Below are 19,364 nucleotides of genomic sequence, written 5' to 3'. Positions count from 1 at the left end.
TAGAAAAAAAAGAATATTACCTAACCACATTGGATACAAACAGCATCCAGAACTACAGAAATGAAAGAGACAGTTGACTGCCTGCACAGTTACCAGAGCTTTCTCTGTGTCGTTGGGGCATCCAGTCTTCAGCCTACTGGCCCAGATTATCAAGACAGGCTTTCGTGTGAAACAGGAATTTTGAAGGACTGACCGCTTAGGTTCTGCAAAATTGGACAGTCAATTTTCCAGTGTCCTGCCATTTACAGTTAGCTCAGACAGCCTGCTATTAGCAGTTGACAATTCTTTTTTTTTTTTTTTTTTTCCCTCCAGTGGCCATCTTGCCACATTTCTTTGATGCCCATCATCTTCTTTGAAGTAGATTAGAGGTGGTGCCAAGTGCAGGTGTGTCTCTGTCAGAAAAGCCGTTTATTATTAGTATTTTAAATGTCATCTTCTAAAGATCTCTGAAGTATTTGAAGAGCACCTATTTGTTTATTTACCATTATATAGTGCATAACCATACCAATCTATCGAACAGCGTTGCTTCTATCTAGTTTTGTACCGTCTACTTAACCTTGAAAGCACGTACAAGAGACTAAATAAAGCTTATTTCTGTAATTAACTAAACTAGTACCTAACAAGACTACAGGTAAGATCTATAGGTTGATAACTACTAATTTGCATTTCCAATCATCCTGAACAGTTTGCAGTAGTTTTCATAAGACTAGAGTTTTACGCTCCTTTTTCAAATGAGCTGCATATGTACAATACATTAAGCAAAAGTTCAACAAAATAACCTTAAATTTTTATCAATATATAATAATCTGTACCAATACATGATATTTGACACTTGGAGGTTCAATAATCCACCTTTTATCCTATATCCACCACCACCCTTTTTTTCTCCCCTAATACTGGCTATGAGAAAAAGATAAGAGAAAAAGAAAGAGATCCCTGATTTTAACCTTTCCATAACCCACCAAACAACCAACAGCACCCACCCCACCTCTTGGGAATCGGGGCATGGTGTTCTTAAAATTATTTTTTGTTGTTTTGGGGAAAAACATCTTTTTGGATACTCTTTAAAAATTATGATATTAACCAAGCACTGAAAAAGCTAGCTGTATCTTTTTCTGTCCAGTCTCTGGGTTATTGACCATCTGGGCTAGTCCTTTTGAAATTGACCTGGGAGTGGATTCTTGAGGAAACAGTGACTGAGGCAGTCTGTGAGGCTGAACACCTGGGCTATTTGCTTTGTCTTCATTGTTATCTGGTCTTATGCTCGAAAAATAAACTTTTAAAGATAATAAATATAGGTACATTTTTGCATCATGAGGATCAGCTAGCCAACAAGATTCATTTACCGTGCAGAAGGCATTTAGGTCTCAGCTAGGAGGAGGTCTTTCCCAGTCAAATCTAATCTTTATAAGCTTTATTAGAAACCATATTTTTTTCATTCCTTGTAGATACATAAGTGTAACCACGTTCCCATTTCAAAACTACTGCTGTTTTTGCTGTCAACACATTCTTACGATAAATGGGTTGTTCTAGTTCTTTGGTTTTTCTATAACCCAGTGTCTCTCAGCTACTGTTGTTTCATTTTCACCAATATTAAGAAAATTGAGAGTTAAAGCATTTTTAGCCCTACCCGAGGGTCTTTACTCTTCCTTTTTGTTTAATAAGCATTTCTCTTAAAGTACGATTAGCTCTTTTTACAACTGCCTGTCCTGTAGGATTGTGCGGTATACCAGTAATGTGTTTTATATTGTAATATATAAAGAATTGTTTCACCTTACTGGACACATGCAGAACCATTATTAGTCTTAATTTGTTCATGTATTCCCCATAATTGCCATTCCTTCCAACAAATATATAATTACACAATCAGCCTTTTCAGAACTTAAAGCAGTTGTTCACTAGAACCCTGAATATGTATCTATAATATGGTATACATTCCTTTGTTTTCCAGATTCTGCAAAATGAAACACCTCCATCTGCCTTAGTATTTCTTTGGCTTGTTGCCAAGTGATAGAAAATTTGTTCATTAAACCTTTACTGTTAACATGGTGTTTTTCATGAAATTTCAAGGCTTTTAACACATTTCCCATTAGTAATTGATCAATTTCCTCATTTCCTCGTGCCAGTGGACCTGACAAACCTATATGAGACCGAATGAGTAATATATAATGAATAGTTTTTACTTCTGGTGGCTTGTTGCAATTTCATAAATAACAAAGTCAGTTCTGAGTTACCAGGATAAATAATAAATGCAAAACAACTCTTTCTACATATTGAGTCAGTAATTAAGAGATTCAGGAAAATTTAATAATATCATAAGGATCACACATAATTCTGATTTTTGAACTGAAGAATATGGGCCTTTGATCACCTTGCTTATTTTGTCTGATTTATAACCTGTCTTTCCCATCTTGTTTGCATTGGTATAGAATGCTGGTGCCTCTGGAATTTGTGTTCCCTTTATAATACATGGAAGAATCCAATTAATTCTCTTAATAAGCTGCAAATGTTTGCTTTGAGGGTATTTGTTATTAATTTCTCCCAAGTAGTTACTACAAGCTCTTTGCCAGTCTTCATTGATCACCCAGAATAACATGATCTCAGTATTAGTGAAAGGCACTACAATTTCAGCCAGGTCTATTCCCGACAATTGATGTACCTTTTATAATTCAGAAATCTTTTCTATGTACATCTTTAAATTTTTATTTTATGTGCTAAGAAAATCCATTCCATAATACTCACTTCCCTTTGCATAATGATCCCAGTAGAAGAATGAGTTGACAGTAAAATGACCAAAACACAATCAAGTTTAGGATCAGTTCATCCATATATGCATCTTGCAGTCTTTGTTCTACCAGAGTTAACTCTTTTTCTGCTTCAGATGTTAGACATCTTGGACTGTTTTATTTTGAATCTCCTTATAATATTTGAAATAACTTACTTAACTCATAAGTACTTTATCCAATCATAGGCCTTTGCCAGTTAATATCTCCCATTAATTTTTGAAATAAGAGTTTACAGTTGGTCCCTATGAATCTACCTTTTGTGGTCTAATTTTTTGTTGGCTTATTTTATAACCCAAATAGCTAAGGGAATCTCTTCTTTGTATTTTTTCTGAAGCAATCTATAACCTCCAGCAAGGCAGAATTCTTTGTTTTCTTAAACATTGTTTTTCTAGAGTATCTACATTAGAATTAGCCAAGAAGATATCATCCATGTAATAATAAATGATAGAGGAAAACTGCTTAAGAATTATTTCTAATGGTTGTCGCACAGAATATTGACATAAAGTTGGACTATTTAACATTCCCTGTGGCAACACCCTCCAATGGATAGGTGACTATTATTTATTGGATGACTGTTGTTCAGAGTAGGCACTGAAAAAGCAAGTGTTTTCTTATTCTGCTTATGCAAGGGTATTGAGAAAAAAAGCAATCCTTTAAACCAATTATTATTATAGGCCAAGATCTAGGTAACAAAGAAGGTAAAGGAATCTTGTACCAGTTGTTCAAGTGCCTGCAGGTTTTCTTTTGTGGTGGGCCACGGCTCTTGCCACACAGGTCTATTTGATAAGCCACTTTAAGGGCAGGGTTGTTGGTATTTCAGCAGTGGCCCCTCTTATAAATTTGGAACCTCAATCCCAGTGATCTGTGCTTAGACAGTGGGCACAGCTTGTGATTGTTCTTGATTCCACATATCAATTCCTTCCCCAGGACCATCTACCATTTCACCCCTAATTTCACCATTTGCTGTTTCTAGGATTGCAGGAATAATAATTTGAGTACCCCATTGTTGTAAAAGATCTCTTCCCCATAAATTATGGGTATGTCAGCCACATAGGGTCTCAACTTTTCTGTTTGCCCTTCTGGTCCAACACATTTAATCCACCATACTCTTTGTCTTACTTGAGATAATTTGCCAATTCCTATAATCTGTGTACAGACCTTCTGAAGTGGCCATTTTGGATTCCAAGACTTTTGGGAAAGGATCCTGACTCACCTTCTGTATCTACCAAACCTTGTATTTCAACACCATTCTTTGTACCATTAATTTGGGTCTCTGATCATTAACCACTGTTTGCCAGAACATACATTTTCTAGTACTCCCAGATGCCCCTGTTCTTTCTGCGGGAGCAGCTTTGCCCTTGACGTAGGGAAGCAGCTGAGCAATTCTATCTCCTGCATTAATTTGCATCTCCTTTTTTACATATGCCATGATTTTAGTTTCTTCCTTGCAATCCCCATCTACAATACCCGGATGTACAATAAATCCTTGAGAAGTTAATCCACTTCTTAAGATCATGCCTACTGTCCCTGAAGACAAAGGATCATAAACAGCTATGATTAATTTGTAACGTTCAACTCTTGGGGATAGGTTAAGAGGTTTATCTGTAGCCATATTCAAAGCTGCACTACCTTCAGCTGCGTGTATCAAATCCAAAATTCTTAGTTTTGGTTTTCCTGCCTGCCAGTTATCTCCTGGCTATGCAACAGAAGACTGCTTGTGTTGTTTGCCATGGGGCCTCCAGTTGACAGACAGGCCCCTCTCTTCATTTCCCAATGGCAAGAGATTGATTACCTTGTATGTTCCTCTTGGAACGGCAATCCCTAGACCAATGCTTTCCCTTGCCACAACAGCTACAAGACTCTGGGAGCCTTTGTATTCCATTGTAGCCATAATCTGCTTGTTCCTGTCTACAAGTAAATGTACCGTATTTCTCAGAGGCAACACACCTTCTATTTTGTGCTCTAAAGCATTTAACCTTACAGTTTCTTTGTAAATGGCCAAATACACCACAATTACAGCACTGAGTATTTTGATAACTGAGCCCTCTAGCTACAGCTTGTCCCATGATATTGGCATGATGCTCCTGAGAGCCATTATCAGTAGTCTCTCTTATCCATTCATCTATTGGGGCTCCTCATGCTTTTGATGGTTTAAGTGCTCTCTTCCATTCAGTATTTGCATTCTCATATTCTCATACACCAAGACTGGTATCAGTGCTTGTCTGGTCTCAGGGTCTGGTGCGACTCTGTTTAGAGTTGAACCCAGTCTCTGTAAGAAGTTGGTGAAGGCTTCTCCAGGCCTTGAATTACCTTAGAAAATGAGGTGGTTGTTTTACCAGGCTCCTCAATCATATCCCACGTTCTTAAAGCTGCAACATGACAATTGCCACATCAAGTACTACATCATCAGATCAAATTTGTTTTTGTAAATCGACATAACTGCCTTCACCAAGCAGCTGGCCCTTTTCAGCATTTATCCCCCTTGTTATATTTTGTTGTTTTATTTTCATGGCTTCATTTTCTCCACCCACGATAACCATTGTAACTGCTGACCAGCTTCTAACACAGCTGACACCAGTCCCTTCCAATCTTGGGGGATAAATCTATTTTGGGTAGCCCGGTTGGTTAACATTTGCTTAACGAAACATGAATGTATTCCACACTTTAAAGGGGACTCTTTAAAATGTTTTAAATCTAGCATTTCTGTTGCACGCCATGTCCTCTCATCAGAAGCCTCACCACCATCATTAGCAGGCACATGTTGCACAAAGACTGGGAAAGCCCCAAAGGACTCCTGGCGGTGCACATGGCTCGACAGTAACCCCCTTTCCCCATACTGCCTCATGCAGGTGCTTTGGGCATCGGGCAGCAAAAGTGTGTGGAGCAGGGCAGGGTGGCAATCTACCTTTCAGCTTAATTTGCTTTCCTCTTTCATCCTGCAGGAAATTTCTGCCCTCAGATGCCAGGCCTGAACCCTTTTGTTCTCCTTTCTAAGCACTTCAGCCTCTATTCGCAAACTCTCTAGGTACTTAGCCAGCTCTGCAATCTTTTCTAACAGCAGAGAATTGAGTGAACCTTCTGAGTTTTCAGCTTTCCTCCCAACTTTTTTCCACATAAAATATATAAAGACTATGAAGCAAAACCAGAAAACCCACTCTGGAAACAAGACAGGAGACCACCCAGTGGCAGTAGCCGCTATTTTGCCAACCCCTTTAAACAGCATTGCCAACTTACCAAAACCTGACGATTCCTTCACTTCATTAGAGAAGTTACCCATTGTGCCTAAGCTACATTGGGTGCTGCCTGTTGACTTTGATTTTTCAACAAACCTTTATTTAGGGTTATTAAACACTTCTACCTCCCTCCCAACCCCACAACGTTGGGTAAGAGAAAAAGAAGGTTAATGGGGTTGGGGCAGAGTTCTCTCCGCTACTTTCCACTGGGTAGGGTCGAAGGATTCTTTTGGGAGCAATACCAATATCAGAAGTCCAGATGACCAGCAAACAGCAAATGCAGCAGCAGGAGAACCAGCAGCAAGCAGTCCTCCTTCGAGCAGCAGCGCCTTCTTTCTCTGGCTGTCATTTATACTCCTCAAAGTCCTCAGAATTCAAGTAATTCCCCCTGGAAAACACCACACTCCTCATGGGACATTTAACAGGTGTGGACAAACTAAAATCCCCAACTTGGAATTTTAAACCAAAACATTCACAGTGTTTTGTGGGTATCCAGAGCATGTGGGGAGTGGACATGATCAGGATACTTTGGGTATTGTATGCATGGTTTTCCGTTTGTTTTTTTTTTTTTTTTTTTTTTTTTTAATCTGATACTTGAGTTACATGGGTGAAATCTGGAGCATGGCCTGTTCCTAGACTTTCTGGGAAGTTTGTCTATTGTAACATGATAAATATGGGTGAGTTTTCATAGTCACTATTGTACTTTGAGGTAGTATTGCCCTTCCAAGAAGTACCCAACGTTGTCCTTTCTATAACAGAATCACAGCAGGGAGTATTATGCAGATATCTGCCTCCTGGTTGAGCCCGCCGGCTGAACACAGGAAGCAGTAGGTGAAGGTTGGCAGGGAGAGCTTGCTAAGGAAGCAAGACAGTTCACATTTATCCTCAGCCAGTACTCAAGCCCTTTCTGAATGCCAACCACTGTGTACATCATGAGAACAGGTTATAAACAGACACATCGCATTTCCTATGGTTAAAACGGAAAAGGGAAGATAAACCAGTTACAAAGTAAAGTGATTAGAGATGGAGGAAGATGGCCTCTTAGGTGGATTTTCCACTGTAGCTCCCGTAACTGCTGTCTGTGAAACCTAGGTGGACTCAAGGTGGAAGTCATGTGTTTATCTGGAGAAAAGGGAGAGTCTCCATGCATAGTACTGTGCCTCATTCAGTGGTCTTGAGCCATGTTTGAGAAACAAAATGACATCAATTGGAGGAGTCAAAGTTACTTAGTAAGGAAGCCGGCTGGGTCCTTGTGGGTTCTGAATAGAGAGAGCATATGATCTGAGTATGTTCAGTTCATACCAGGGAGCATTTGGAGCATGGAGGGTGGTGACAGGGTGGTTGGGTTCTGGACCCAATGCACAGCAGTTCAGTGATTGGGAAAGAAAGGTGAAGGTGTGAGGGCACCTGCTGAGCCCTGAAACTTAACATTGACAGTGGTAGTCACGCCCAGGATACCTGTGAGAGCCTAACAGTTCTGAGTCTTACTCTGAAAAAATTTTAAATGCCACTAGAAGCAGCTAGGGCTAGAGAGATGGCTCAGTGGTTAGAATTCAGAGGCAGACCTCTTGGTGGTGTTGCACCCACAGGAAGCATTCTGTGTGGAACTTTCTTCTTTAGTTAGGAGTGACCGTCTCCGTTCTGTTCACACTGAAAAGAAGCACCACTGCTTAAGGAGCGTGCTCAGGATTAGAAGGCTAATAAATGTTGAGCCAAGGTGGGTCAGGTTGTAAGCTCGGGGCTGGGTGGGGGTGCAGGACACTGGGGCGCACTGGGACGCCACTCCAGGTTTTCAGGTGTGTGGCCCCGGTGCTTGTCTCTCCCAAGGGGTTCGGGGCACATCAGCATGATCCAGTAGCTTGAAGCAAGGATATTCTAGTGACCGTAAGGCCTTAATGAGACTTTGGAGGGGCAGAGTCCCAATGTAGTGGGCATGTGTTTGCTAAAGCAGGTTCCGTGAGCATGTTTATGGCTGTTTTGATTCAGACATCAGCACTCGTACGCCGAAGTGGCACTCTTTCACTGGTTGAAGGGAAGCATTTCACACTGGTGCTCTTGCTCTGGTGTGCATGCACACACTCACCGCACACGACCCCCCCCCCCCCCCCGAATATGGGGACATGCCTTAAGAAGTGTTAGTCAGCACGTAGTTGTTGGAGAGGGACTAGTAGTAACTTGTTCGCCAGGCTTTAAGGGGGAAGTGGTCGGCATTACCCGCATGTCCCGAGACGTTTCAGGTTTCAGGTTTCAGGAGGAGGAAATTTAAAAACAGCAGAGCAGCTTTACGTTTGCAGCATCCCAGAGAGCTGACTATGGGCTTGAGTCCTTTCTGACTAAGGCGCGGTAACTTTTTCTTAGTTTCTTCATCAGCTAAGAGGCGAATAATTGTGTCTATTTTATGAGGTTTTTGCATGAGTTAATACTTACTTGCAAAGAATGCAGAACTATGCCTGCTGTGTGGTGACAGTGGTGTGTACTCATTTGAAATTGGCCCAGGGCTTAGAGCTACTTCCTTTTCGAAGGTCATTGGATCTGCTTTCTAAGGAAACTCCTTGATAGTTCTATACTTTATCACTCACTAGGGTGTGTGCAGGCCGTTTCTCTCAATACCCTTCGGTTTCTCTGTGACTCAGGCAGGCGAGGAGGGCTGGGTCCAACATGTAGGGCGATGAAGACTTTTCCTGTTTGGGTAGAAATTACAAATGATTTTCCTTAATTGTTACCAAGGCAAGAACACAAAGGCAAGAGCAGGTAGCTGAGTCATCTCCAGTGTTACAGTATATCTTATTTATTGTTTAAAATACTTACTGCAAGTTTTGGTATATAATTACTAAACAATATTGGCAAATCCTATATAAAATGGTATTTTCCTAATGATGAATCTAAATTTTAATTATTTTAAATTTAATCAAATAATGAAAGGTTAATTATTTTTATATTTTTTATTCTAATTCCAGTTTTTTTACCCTCTTTTTATATCTCATTTAAAATGTTGACCTCTTCTTCCCCTTCAAGGATTTTTTCCCCCCCTTCAATCTTCATTATCTTGCCCAAAAGGCTTTGGTATAGTGATCAGGCATGGTAGTCTAGTTTTGAAAACACCAACATCTTTTGTATACCCAAAGGCCTGGCTTGAGTGGCTTGAGAGTGTGAATGATGACTGTGATGGAGACCTTGTCTCCAAAAATAGATAGATAGATAGATAGATAGATAGATAGATAGATAGATAGATAGATAGATAGATAGATAGATAAAATGCTTAAGTTACTAGACATTTCCTCAGGACTATGTCTGATGAAACCTACATTTAGACTAAATGTATGAATGTACATACTTTCTGACTGGCACTCTTGGATATTTCTAGCCTGCATCATACATGCTAGGTGAGCATATACCTGATCGCATCCTTTTTCAGCTTTCTCTTCCCTAATTTTACCACTACATTAAGTTGCAATGAAGAGCTCCTTGAGGTGTCTTCTCTGGTCTCTTTCTTGCTCTCCCTTGGAGGGAACCACCGAACCATTGCCTGTGTCTTGTAACTTTTTTCTTCTAAACAGAAAATGTGAAGGGCACAGATGAGTAGGAAAGACAGTCTTTTTTGTTTCACAGTTAAATTTTGAAACTGAGTGATTATAAGGTGGCAGATAGCACCATCATTACACGGAAATGAGCAGTCACTGCATGTCCCTTCCTGTGGCCGATGACCCTGACTGATTGCTGGCTGCACAGTGGCACTGAGCAGGAGTTCAGGTGCTAGGGCCTCAAACCCTGGAGTGATGGCTCCTGGGATTGTCCAGCTACGGCTCACTGAGGCGACAGTGTCTGTGTCAGTCACACAGTGCCTCAGGCTTTTTCAAAGATATCTGGGAGTGAGCCGCCTTTTCCATTGCAGGTTTGAGAGTACTGTGTGTCTAGTGGACAGTTGGGTTGATTTCGCGATCTTATTCTAGGCCTCTTCATTAGTTACTTTCCAGGAGCTCCCTCATGTTCATGAGAGTGGGAAACTCTTTTCTTGCCTTCCAACAGATTCGCACGATTCCTGGCTCTTTCCTGCCCTTCCAACACTTAAATTCCAGCTATAATGCTCATGCTAGCAGTTTAAAGTTCTCGTCTGTGTCCTTGGGGATGTTAATTTCGTTATTTAATGGTTTGTTTTTCATGGAGGAGAATCAGGTATGTGGTCGTGCCTTATTTCCTCTGAACATAGGCTGTTGTCAGCTTTAATGCAATGCTTTATATCTCATCATGTTTGTTCTTCAGCTTTTTGAGCTGCAGGAGATCAAAGCCAACCACAGTCTGCTTTCTGTGTTTTAGGGCCTCTTCCTGACGGATGGGAACAAGCCATGACTCAGGATGGAGAAGTTTACTACATAAATCATAAGAACAAGACCACGTCCTGGCTGGACCCAAGGCTTGACCCTCGTTTTGGTAAAGGTTTACCTCAGAACCTTGTGGTCATTTTGATGGTGGTATGGGGGCTGGGGAGGACTTAAGAAAACACATCACAGTGAAACTATACTGTCTGTCGTAGGAAGTGACATAGTCATTGCTTCATTCATGCAGTTTATCTTGTTGGAAACAGGCTGGCACATCCTGGAGCTGGAGTTTTCCCCAGAAATGTGCCTGTGTGTGTTTGGCTGTACCATCAGGGCTGAAAGTCTCAGAGACACAACCCTGAGCACCAGACTTGTGTAAGGGAAACATTCTGCCCTTTTTGGGATTTTAACCCAGTTTTACACTACGGCCCTTCACTTTTACCTAGGGAATGAGCAGCAAAGCAGAGCACTCCTCCCAAATGTGCACCCCTTAGAAAAGGGGCTCCATGCCCATTTTCTGCCTTTTTGTCCATGGTTCTTTCCTGTTTGTAGTTTCATCTGTTAACTTATGAAGTCTCTTTCCAAAGCGTGGAAAATGAATCTAAAAAGAAACAGATAATGTGGTTTGAGCACTCATCTCAGCCCTGGTGCTGCTTAATGGAAACAATGTGCGGATCAGCCAGCCAGTCAGACGAAGGGGTGCGGAGCCTTTGAAGCTTCCCAGGGCCTGACCTGGCCACGCCACAGGCCTCATGGAAAGGAGAATTAACTCTGTGAATGCCATCAAAACACAACCCCGGCACTGGGTAGAAATAACTTACCCACCACTCTTGGAGCCTCTGATACAATCCTCCATTGCCATCTGTTTAAAGCACAGCAATAAAAAGCAATGTTTGGGTGTACCTCAGATGTCGGCTTTATGGACTGCTTTAGCACTCCCCTTGCCAAGGAGAGTCAAAGGTGGGGTTCATTTTGACAGATAGCAGGCTTGGCTCAAATACCAGCTGTTTGAGCTTCAAGACCTGTTGTGTTAAGAAAGTAACATACATGTTTAGCAGTTTGCAACTTCAGATTCTGTCCATACTTGAATAAGCCCTTGTGGTTGAAACAAGACACTTTGAAGGTAGAAAACTCCTTAAATGCCGCATTAGTGTCAACTGGAGTGACAATGGCCACATTTTCCTTAAATCACATTTGATGATTCAGCTCATCTGCCCTTGGTAGCCTGAAAAAACTGCTGTGCCACTCCCTATGACTGTGTGTGTGTGTGTGTGTGTGTTGTTTCTGTTGTTATTTTAATAGAAAAGAAAGTGAGAAAAGCATTAGCAGTGAAGAAGAGAAACTTGACTGTGAACTTAGTTTTTATCTGGTAGGTCTTTTAAGAAAGATCGAGTATTTGGGGTGGAAAAAAAACACATAAAATGCCCTTTCCCCTCCCCAACACACACAGGCACACATTCGTGATAGAGACACCAACAGAAACCTCCTGCAGTTTCCCTCCTCCCTGCCTCTCCTTTCCCTTTTTGGGCCCGCTGTGTATGTGTATTCCAGACAGGCTTGACTGCATGCCAGAGCTTTTTATTTTGTGGCCCAACTTTTAATCTGTTCCAGACCTTTGCAGTTAGAGCTGGGGTGTAACTGAGGGGCGGGGAGAAGAGCACTCAGCCGAGTGCTCTTCTCTAATCTAGAGTAACAGCAGAGAGAAGCAAGCTGCTAGCAGATGGACTCTTGCTATAGTGGGTTACGTTCTATCTCTGCCAAAGAAACATAAACTACCCCTCTCGATTCTGACCCTGGGGCCATTCAAACACAAGCATATGGTGTAGTTATTGCTTCCATGCTTGTGGAGTTTGCTCATTTCTCTGTGTTCTCCAAATCCATATTAAAACAACAACTAAGTCTTAACTAAGCCAAGTAGAAATGTGGCTTTCAGTCTTTTAGGATGGAGGATAAACTTTTAACTTATTACCCGCTTCAAACATCAACCTCGCTTATATTTGTATCCTTTATTAGATTCTTCATATAAAATGACCCACTTGTGCCGGGTGGTGGTGGCGCACACCTTTAATCCAGCACTTGGGAGACAGAGGCAGTCAGATCTCCCTAAATTCGAGGCCAGCCTGGTGTTGAATTATTTCAGATTTTGGGCTAGAGAGATAGATGGCTCAGGAAGTAAAGTACTTTTAGTGCAAACATGAGGAACCTGTGTTTGTGTTTTTGTTTTGTGTTATTTTGTGTTTTTGTTTTGTATTATTTGTGTAACCCTGGCTGGCCTGGAAATCTTTATGGCTTAAAGAGATCTTTTGATTTTTTTTTTTTTTTTTTTTTCCTCTTGGATGCTGGGATTAAAGGTATGTTCCTCCACATCCAGCTTTGTATTTAGTCATTTCTTTTAATTTTATGTCATTTTTTTAAATAAATTGTTTTGTTTGTTTGTTTGTTTTTTAATTATCTCAGGTATATTAATGTTTTGCCCTTATTCCTATTTGTGCATTATTATGTGAGACATGAGAAAAGAAATATTTGCAGTCTGGACCCTTGTATGCAGTTACTTCTCCACAGCCGTATTCAGAGGGCTCTGGGTTTCAGAGATCATGTAAAGCCTGCTTCACTCTTCTGCTCACAGCTGGGATTTACTTTGAAGCTGAGCCAGGGTCTGTTAACCTTTCATCTAAAGATAAGCCCTATCTCCAGAGACAGTCCTGGCAAACCTGCTGAGGGTGAGGGTGCTGGTGCAGTAGAGCGTACCACACTGGTGTCATTAGCAGGCTTGGCCCCACTGCCTGAAGGTGGTCTGTCCCTTAGACCGACCGACATGAGAGCACTAGCACACAACAGCTGCTGTGAACAAGTCCTAGCAAACTTCCAGCAGCTCTTCCAACTTAGATATTTCTCGCCATGAGTTTTTTGATACATAAGATTATTAAATAAACATCCAGAATAGGTCAGGGGCTAGCGAGAAGGCTTATTGGTAAAGGTGATGCCTGCCTGGTAGCCTGAGTCCAATCCCCAGTACCCATGTGGTAGCAGGAAAGAATTGACAGACACCCTTTGGTACCTGCCCCCATAGGAAATAATGTTTCAAAAATAAAGAGTTTAATACTTGGACTTGGCATTTTTATTCAGTTTTAAGCTTCCTGTTAAATTCAGTTGACGAGTACCTAAGTAGCTTATCAGTTATGGTAAACAGCTCTCCACTGTTCACCCAGGGTGAGGAGGTGTGTTAGTAAGTTAAATTAAAATGTATACTTTCTACATGATGGATACTTAAGTGAGCTTCCTAAATAGCTGTATAGTGAATATTCTCGTCCCTGCTTACACAATGTCACTTATTCCTAATTCAACAAAATTAATTTGGAGACACATTATCAACCCATAGTAACCTAGAACTCACTATGTAGTTATACAAGTTTGACCTTTAACACTGCCACTCTCACTGCCCGGTTCCCTCAAATGCCAGGATTGTAAGCATGAGCCACCACTAAACTGTTAATTTTTAAAATGCAAAAGCTTAAGATCACCATAGCTGTAGCCCAGCAGTTTACTTGTGATTTGAAGCTGCTGCCGTCAAATATGTACACATGTACATAAACTTTTTAAGTTTCAGGTTCTACTTGTATTAACTTTAAAATATGCTAAAGATGGGCCAGTTGATTCTTATAGACTCAGACTAAAAGGAAAGGGAAAGAAGTTGCAATTTAGGGGGTTAGACTAAGGTGGCTCCAGGCTTTTGTCTTGCTAATTGTTGTTTTCTTCTGTGACCTCAGAATTCTGCACCTGTGCTCCAGTCTGTCTAGGATGTTGCCAGCAGCATATCACTGCCTGGGGACGGGAGGAGTTATTAACGTGTCCCACAGTGAAGGGTAACAAGGTGCTGTGTGAGGAAACAGACCAAGGCAAAATGAAGGAAAGGAGCCAACATCTAGTGTGTAAACTTTTAGACTATTGATTATCTGGTGAGACATAGATAGCAATGCATCATGTGAAATTAGAGACCGGTCCTTTTAAATTGAGGTTCTGTAGTGTGGCCTCCTTCCCTCAGAGTGCTTATCATTGTCTGACCCTTTCTTCCAAAAGAGATTTTCAGAATCACTTCCATAGTCAGGAGAGGTACGACAGTTGAGGACAGAGGAAGCTGAAAATCAGTGAGAACACATATCCTCCATCTTACCTCATTTAGCAGCCCATGGCCTTCCCCAGTGTAGAATGTGGTGTTGAGAGGAAAGGTTTCTTTGGAATTACCTATCTATCTACCTACCTGCCTACCTATCACCTGTCTTTATCTATCTATCCATCCATCTATCTGTTTCTCTGCCTTATCTAAAGGCCTTATTTTCATGACAGTCCCCTGCCTCAGTCTTCTGAGTACTAGGATCACAGGATTACACTGGCTCTGTAGACTTCTTTTTCTTTTTGTTCCATCCAGAGTATGCTGCTGTGGGACAGGCAATGCCAGTATTTTGAAGGTTGGAGGGGGGAATTGGATTGGTTGAATTACTTGTTTTCAGTATTCTGATCAGTTAAAGATGGGGGTGCTTGCCCAGGTGTGGCGGGCCTTTATCTAAACACTTGGGAGACAGAGGTAGGTGGGTCACCAACCTAGTCTCCAGCCCGACAAAGTGAGCCTGGGGGTGGGATGGTGTTATTTTAATTACCTTAGTGGGGAAAAAAAAAAACTGCATTGCTTAGTTGTATAGCATATTAAGTATTGGCAAGCAATCTATAAATGGGCAATAACATTAATTCAGTAACAGGGTTAGGGCCTTGATTACCTCCCGTGTGTGCCCTTTGAGACAGGATCTCACTGTGTAGCCTCTAACTCACCTGGCCTCAGCTTTCCGAGTGCTGGGATGTCAGGCGTGCACACCAGCTGTGGGTCCTGATCCTTGCTATGCCTTTTCTGTGCCACAGATTTTTATTACTGTGGCAACTTAGTACAATTTTTTTTTTTGGTGGCCAGTTCAGCTCCTTACATCATGTAAAAAGCCAGCCATGGGTGATTTGTGCTTCAAAGACAACAAAAACATTTGTTTCTTTAGAAGGTCACTCCTTCAGCAAGCATTACACAAAATACCTTTTTTGTGAAAAAATTTATGTGGATTAATGTTTTTGTTTTTTTTTTTTTAATATGACTTTAGATTAGATTTATACTTCCTGAGGTTGCTAGAAATTAATGATCCTTAAGCTAACACCTGTAATTCCTCTTTTTTTTGCTTGGCTAGATTTCTTTATTCTCATAGTTCCGGAACCCTCTGTAAGGGGTGACACTTCCCATGGTGGGATAGATTTTTTTTTCCTTTTCTTTTTTAATAATTATGGTTTATTCAATTTGTATCCCAGCTGTGGCCCCCTCTCTCTTTCCCTCCCAATCAGCCCTCCCTCTCTCTTCTTCTCCTATGCCCCTCCCCTAGTCCACTGATAGGGGAGGTTCTCCTCCCCTTGCCTCTGATCCTAGCCTATCAAATCTCATCAGGATTGGCTGCATTGTCTTCCTCTGAGGACTGCTAAGACTGCTCCCCATCAGGTGGAGGTGATCAAAGGGCTAGCCCATAAGTTCACGGCAGAGACAGTCCCTCCAGGATTGATGGCAGGTTGTCTGGCTTCCCTCTTGCTCCCTAAGCTTTATCTTAGGTGTAAAAATTCAGACATTTACTAGGAAAGCTAAAGGCCACCTCTAGCTCCTTAACAACCATGTGCAGTTTGGGGCACGTACTTCTGTCATCTGAGCAGCTCAGGCAGGATTTTAGCAGGCTGGTTAAAGCTGAGGGTGGGGGTGCGTCAGGAGTGGTCCTCAGGGAAGAAGTGTGGAGAGTCTTTGCCTGTCTCTGCCCCGCCCCCTCTCCCTGGAAACAAAGCTTGTTCTGTCTCTTTCCTGCTTGCTGTGAGGTCCCTCTGTACCTTGTGTGCATTGGTGTGTCTGCAACTTGTTGGGGAACAGGCAGAAGTGGACCCGCCCACCCCACCCCACCCCCATTCTGTCACATGTCTGTTTAAGTCTGTCAGTCCTCGGAGGACTGGTTCTTCTAGTCTTTTGATGTCCTATCTCTTCTCCTTTTGGTATCTCTGAGCCATCAGATAAGTTTAGGTTTGAAGATCCATAGTAAGCACTCCAGTTTTAGCTTGCCTGGAGCACTCTGCATTGGAGATTATGGCTTGAGTGTGCATCTGTTAGGGTGGTGTTCTAGAAGCCGGTGCTGAGAAACAAGGGGTGTTGATATTTAACTTCTTTTTTCCATGCAGTTTTGTTTTTGTTCAGTTTGTTCTCATTTTCTTGGCCTGGTTGTATTTTGTTTTGTTTGAAGCAGAGTTACATTCTATAGTGCAGGCTGGCCTGTCACGCCTTGTGTAACTCCAGCTTCCTTCAGTCTGTGGTCTGTGGTGATCCTCCTGCTTCAGTTCCCCTAATGCTGGGTTGCAATGTGAAACACCATTCCCAGCTCGATTTGTTTTCACCAAGTATGTTTTATAAGTTACTTACTTAATCTATTATTACTGATAACAAAAAAATTCTAGTGTGAAAAAGTCAGTCATTTTCTCTATTTTTTAATAGATGAAATATTAGAATCTGTATTGATACTGTATTTCTTAATCCCAGTACTTTCCAGATTAAAAAGGTCATTTTCTAGTACTACTTATTTATTGAAATTGTTTTAGATTCATTTTATTTTCACTTTTGTTTAGTCTGCAGAGTCTAGAGTGGGCATTGGATCCCCTGGAACTGGAGTTACAGGTGGTTATGAGGCCTGAAGTAGGTGCTTGGAATCAGACTTGGTCCTCTGGAGGAATAGCCAATGTTCTTGCCCTCTGTGCCATCTCTTCAGCCACTTGTACTCTTTTAATTAATTAGAATTAAAGACATCTGTCTTCCCAATGGGTATTGGCTCTTGGCCTTGGCATTTTTTTTTTATGGTTGATTGATTGATTGATTGATTGATTGATTGATTGATTGATTATTCTACCTGCATTGTGTTAGCAGGCCAGAAGAGGGCACCAGATATCGTTACAGATGGTTATGATCCACTGTATGGTTTCTGGGAATTGAACTCAGAACCTTTGGAAGAAGAGCCAGTACTCTTAACCTCTGAGCTATCTCTCCATCCCTTGGCCTCAGCTTTTTTTTTAATTAAGATTACATTTATTCATGCACACTTGTCTCATGGTGCACATGTAGAGGGCAACTTGGAGGAATTGATTCTCTCCACCATGTGGGTTTCAGAGCTCAGACTCAGGTGTCCAGGCTTGTAGCAAGCACCATTCACTGCCAAGCCATCTGACTGTCCAAGGCCTGGGTTTTGACTTGTTTGTGTGCTGTGCTTCTCAGACCAGTCCTTGGGTCGAATTTAGCTCCTTCTGTGGAGCTTGCCACAGTGGTCATGAAAGGTGAAAATGTGCTGCATGGTTTCGTGGGATGCCTGCAACAAGCCTCAGGAAAGTAAGGGCCCACCAGTAACCTCTGCTGCCCATCAGGGTGCCTTTAGATCTTGCAGAAAAGATAAACATGAATGTCTCTGGGAACCAGAAATACGTGGACACAGTGAACAGCATGATGAGGTGGGAAGATGGGAGGAGAGGGAGCTCCAGATGAGATGAGGAGCCAGTGTCTACAAAGTGCTTCTGAAGAAGGGAAGGGCTTCTGTAAAGCACCTGTGGAAACAGCCTGAAGACTCAGTGAATTACTGAATTGGTGTGTGCATTTGTAGGCTGGTCTCATTTGATTCTAAAGGTTAGGGGTAGGTGTGAGGCTGTGAAATCTACTGCGGAGCCTATCTTTGTCTTATATAAGTGACACAGAATCCTGATAAGTATGGTTATTGGTACTTGGCAAATCTTTACTTTCAAAAACTGTTAGCTTCTTCCTGCCCATTCCTCAGGAAAGCACCTAACTTACTGTACAATCATTTAAATCATGTAGTCTTTGTTAAGAATTTCAAGGGTCTGTTTTATATAATGTGTATGTGCCTGGCTGGAGGTATGTACAGTGTGTGTGCAGGAGGTGAGCAGACTTATTGCATTCCCTGGACTGGAGTTATGAATGGCATGAGCTACCATATGGGTGCTGGAAACAGAACCAGATCCTCTGGCAGAGCAGCCAGTGCTTTTAACTGCTGAGCCAGCTCTCCAGGCTCCCTCCTCCCCCAGTTATTCTTTAAAGGAGTATTTTATAAGTCTAATGTGGGTTTGTTGTGTGGGAGATGAATAGACTTTGCGGAAGCCAGGGCAGTTGATTGTGCTTTGAGCTCCCCTCTCTGCTCTTGAAACAATATTGTAAACAAGATAACCAAGAGAACATCACTGGGACACATCCCCACTGTGTGGAAGATAAAAGGACACAAAACAATGGAAAACAGTGTTGGAATCTGCCAGGCTGAAGGGCTAGGTACCCTTGGATACAACAAACCAAACATGTTAAGAACCGGAAAAAAATACTCTGGTGAGAGCAGTCAGACAACTGGCCCAGACTTGCCCTAACACAGACCTAAGGATTAACTAACTGCAGGTGAAGGCTCCAAGAAATCACAAGTTTTTCAGACTCAGTAGCATACCATGGGGCCTGGAGAAAAGGCTCAAGGTTAAGAGCCCATGTTGTTCCTGAAAGAGGGCCCAGGTTTGTTCCCAGCATTCACAAAGTGATCTGAAATCATCTGTCATTCCAATTCCAAGGGACCTAATAACCTCTTCTGACCGCTGAGGGCACCAGGTACACACATAAAATAAAAATAAATCTTTTAATAGCACATCCTGTTTTTGTTTTGTTTGTTTGCTTGCTTGCTTGTTTTACCAATAATAGACTTAAATTAAAACTCTGAAACAGGAAGTTAACTTTTAAAATACCACCTGACCTCCTTATTAGCTCCTCAGATGGGAAGTTGTCCTGGTATTTGGCTGTGCGCTGTGTGGCAGCACCAGTTAGAAAGGTAGTGCTGTAGCCTGTTAGACCACCCAACAGAGGAGATAGATAACCCAGAGGGAAAAATAAAAAGAAAGGACTAGTATAGGTGATTAAGTGAAAGCTGTAACCCATGAAGAAA

The 19,364-nt window shown here is 41.8% G+C and overlaps 1 protein-coding gene across 2 annotated transcripts in view; it reads left to right on the top strand.

Moving 5' to 3' along the window:
* Nucleotides 1-19,364, top strand: part of Yap1 (Yes1 associated transcriptional regulator) — an 84,674-nt gene that overhangs the window by 39,556 nt on the left and 25,754 nt on the right. For both annotated transcript variants that reach the window (XM_055615514.1, XM_055615515.1), the window contains exon 5: nt 10,334-10,447. In XM_055615514.1, the coding sequence (XP_055471489.1) occupies nt 10,334-10,447 (114 nt within the window). The remainder of the gene's footprint in view (nt 1-10,333; nt 10,448-19,364) is intronic.

Source organism: Psammomys obesus, unplaced genomic scaffold (assembly GCF_907164565.1).
Source record: "Psammomys obesus unplaced genomic scaffold, mPsaObe1.curated_primary_1811, whole genome shotgun sequence".
Classification (NCBI taxonomy): domain Eukaryota; kingdom Metazoa; phylum Chordata; class Mammalia; order Rodentia; family Muridae; genus Psammomys; species Psammomys obesus.
The sequence above is the reverse complement of the archived record's forward strand: the minus strand, read 5'-3'. Positions and strand labels throughout refer to the sequence as shown.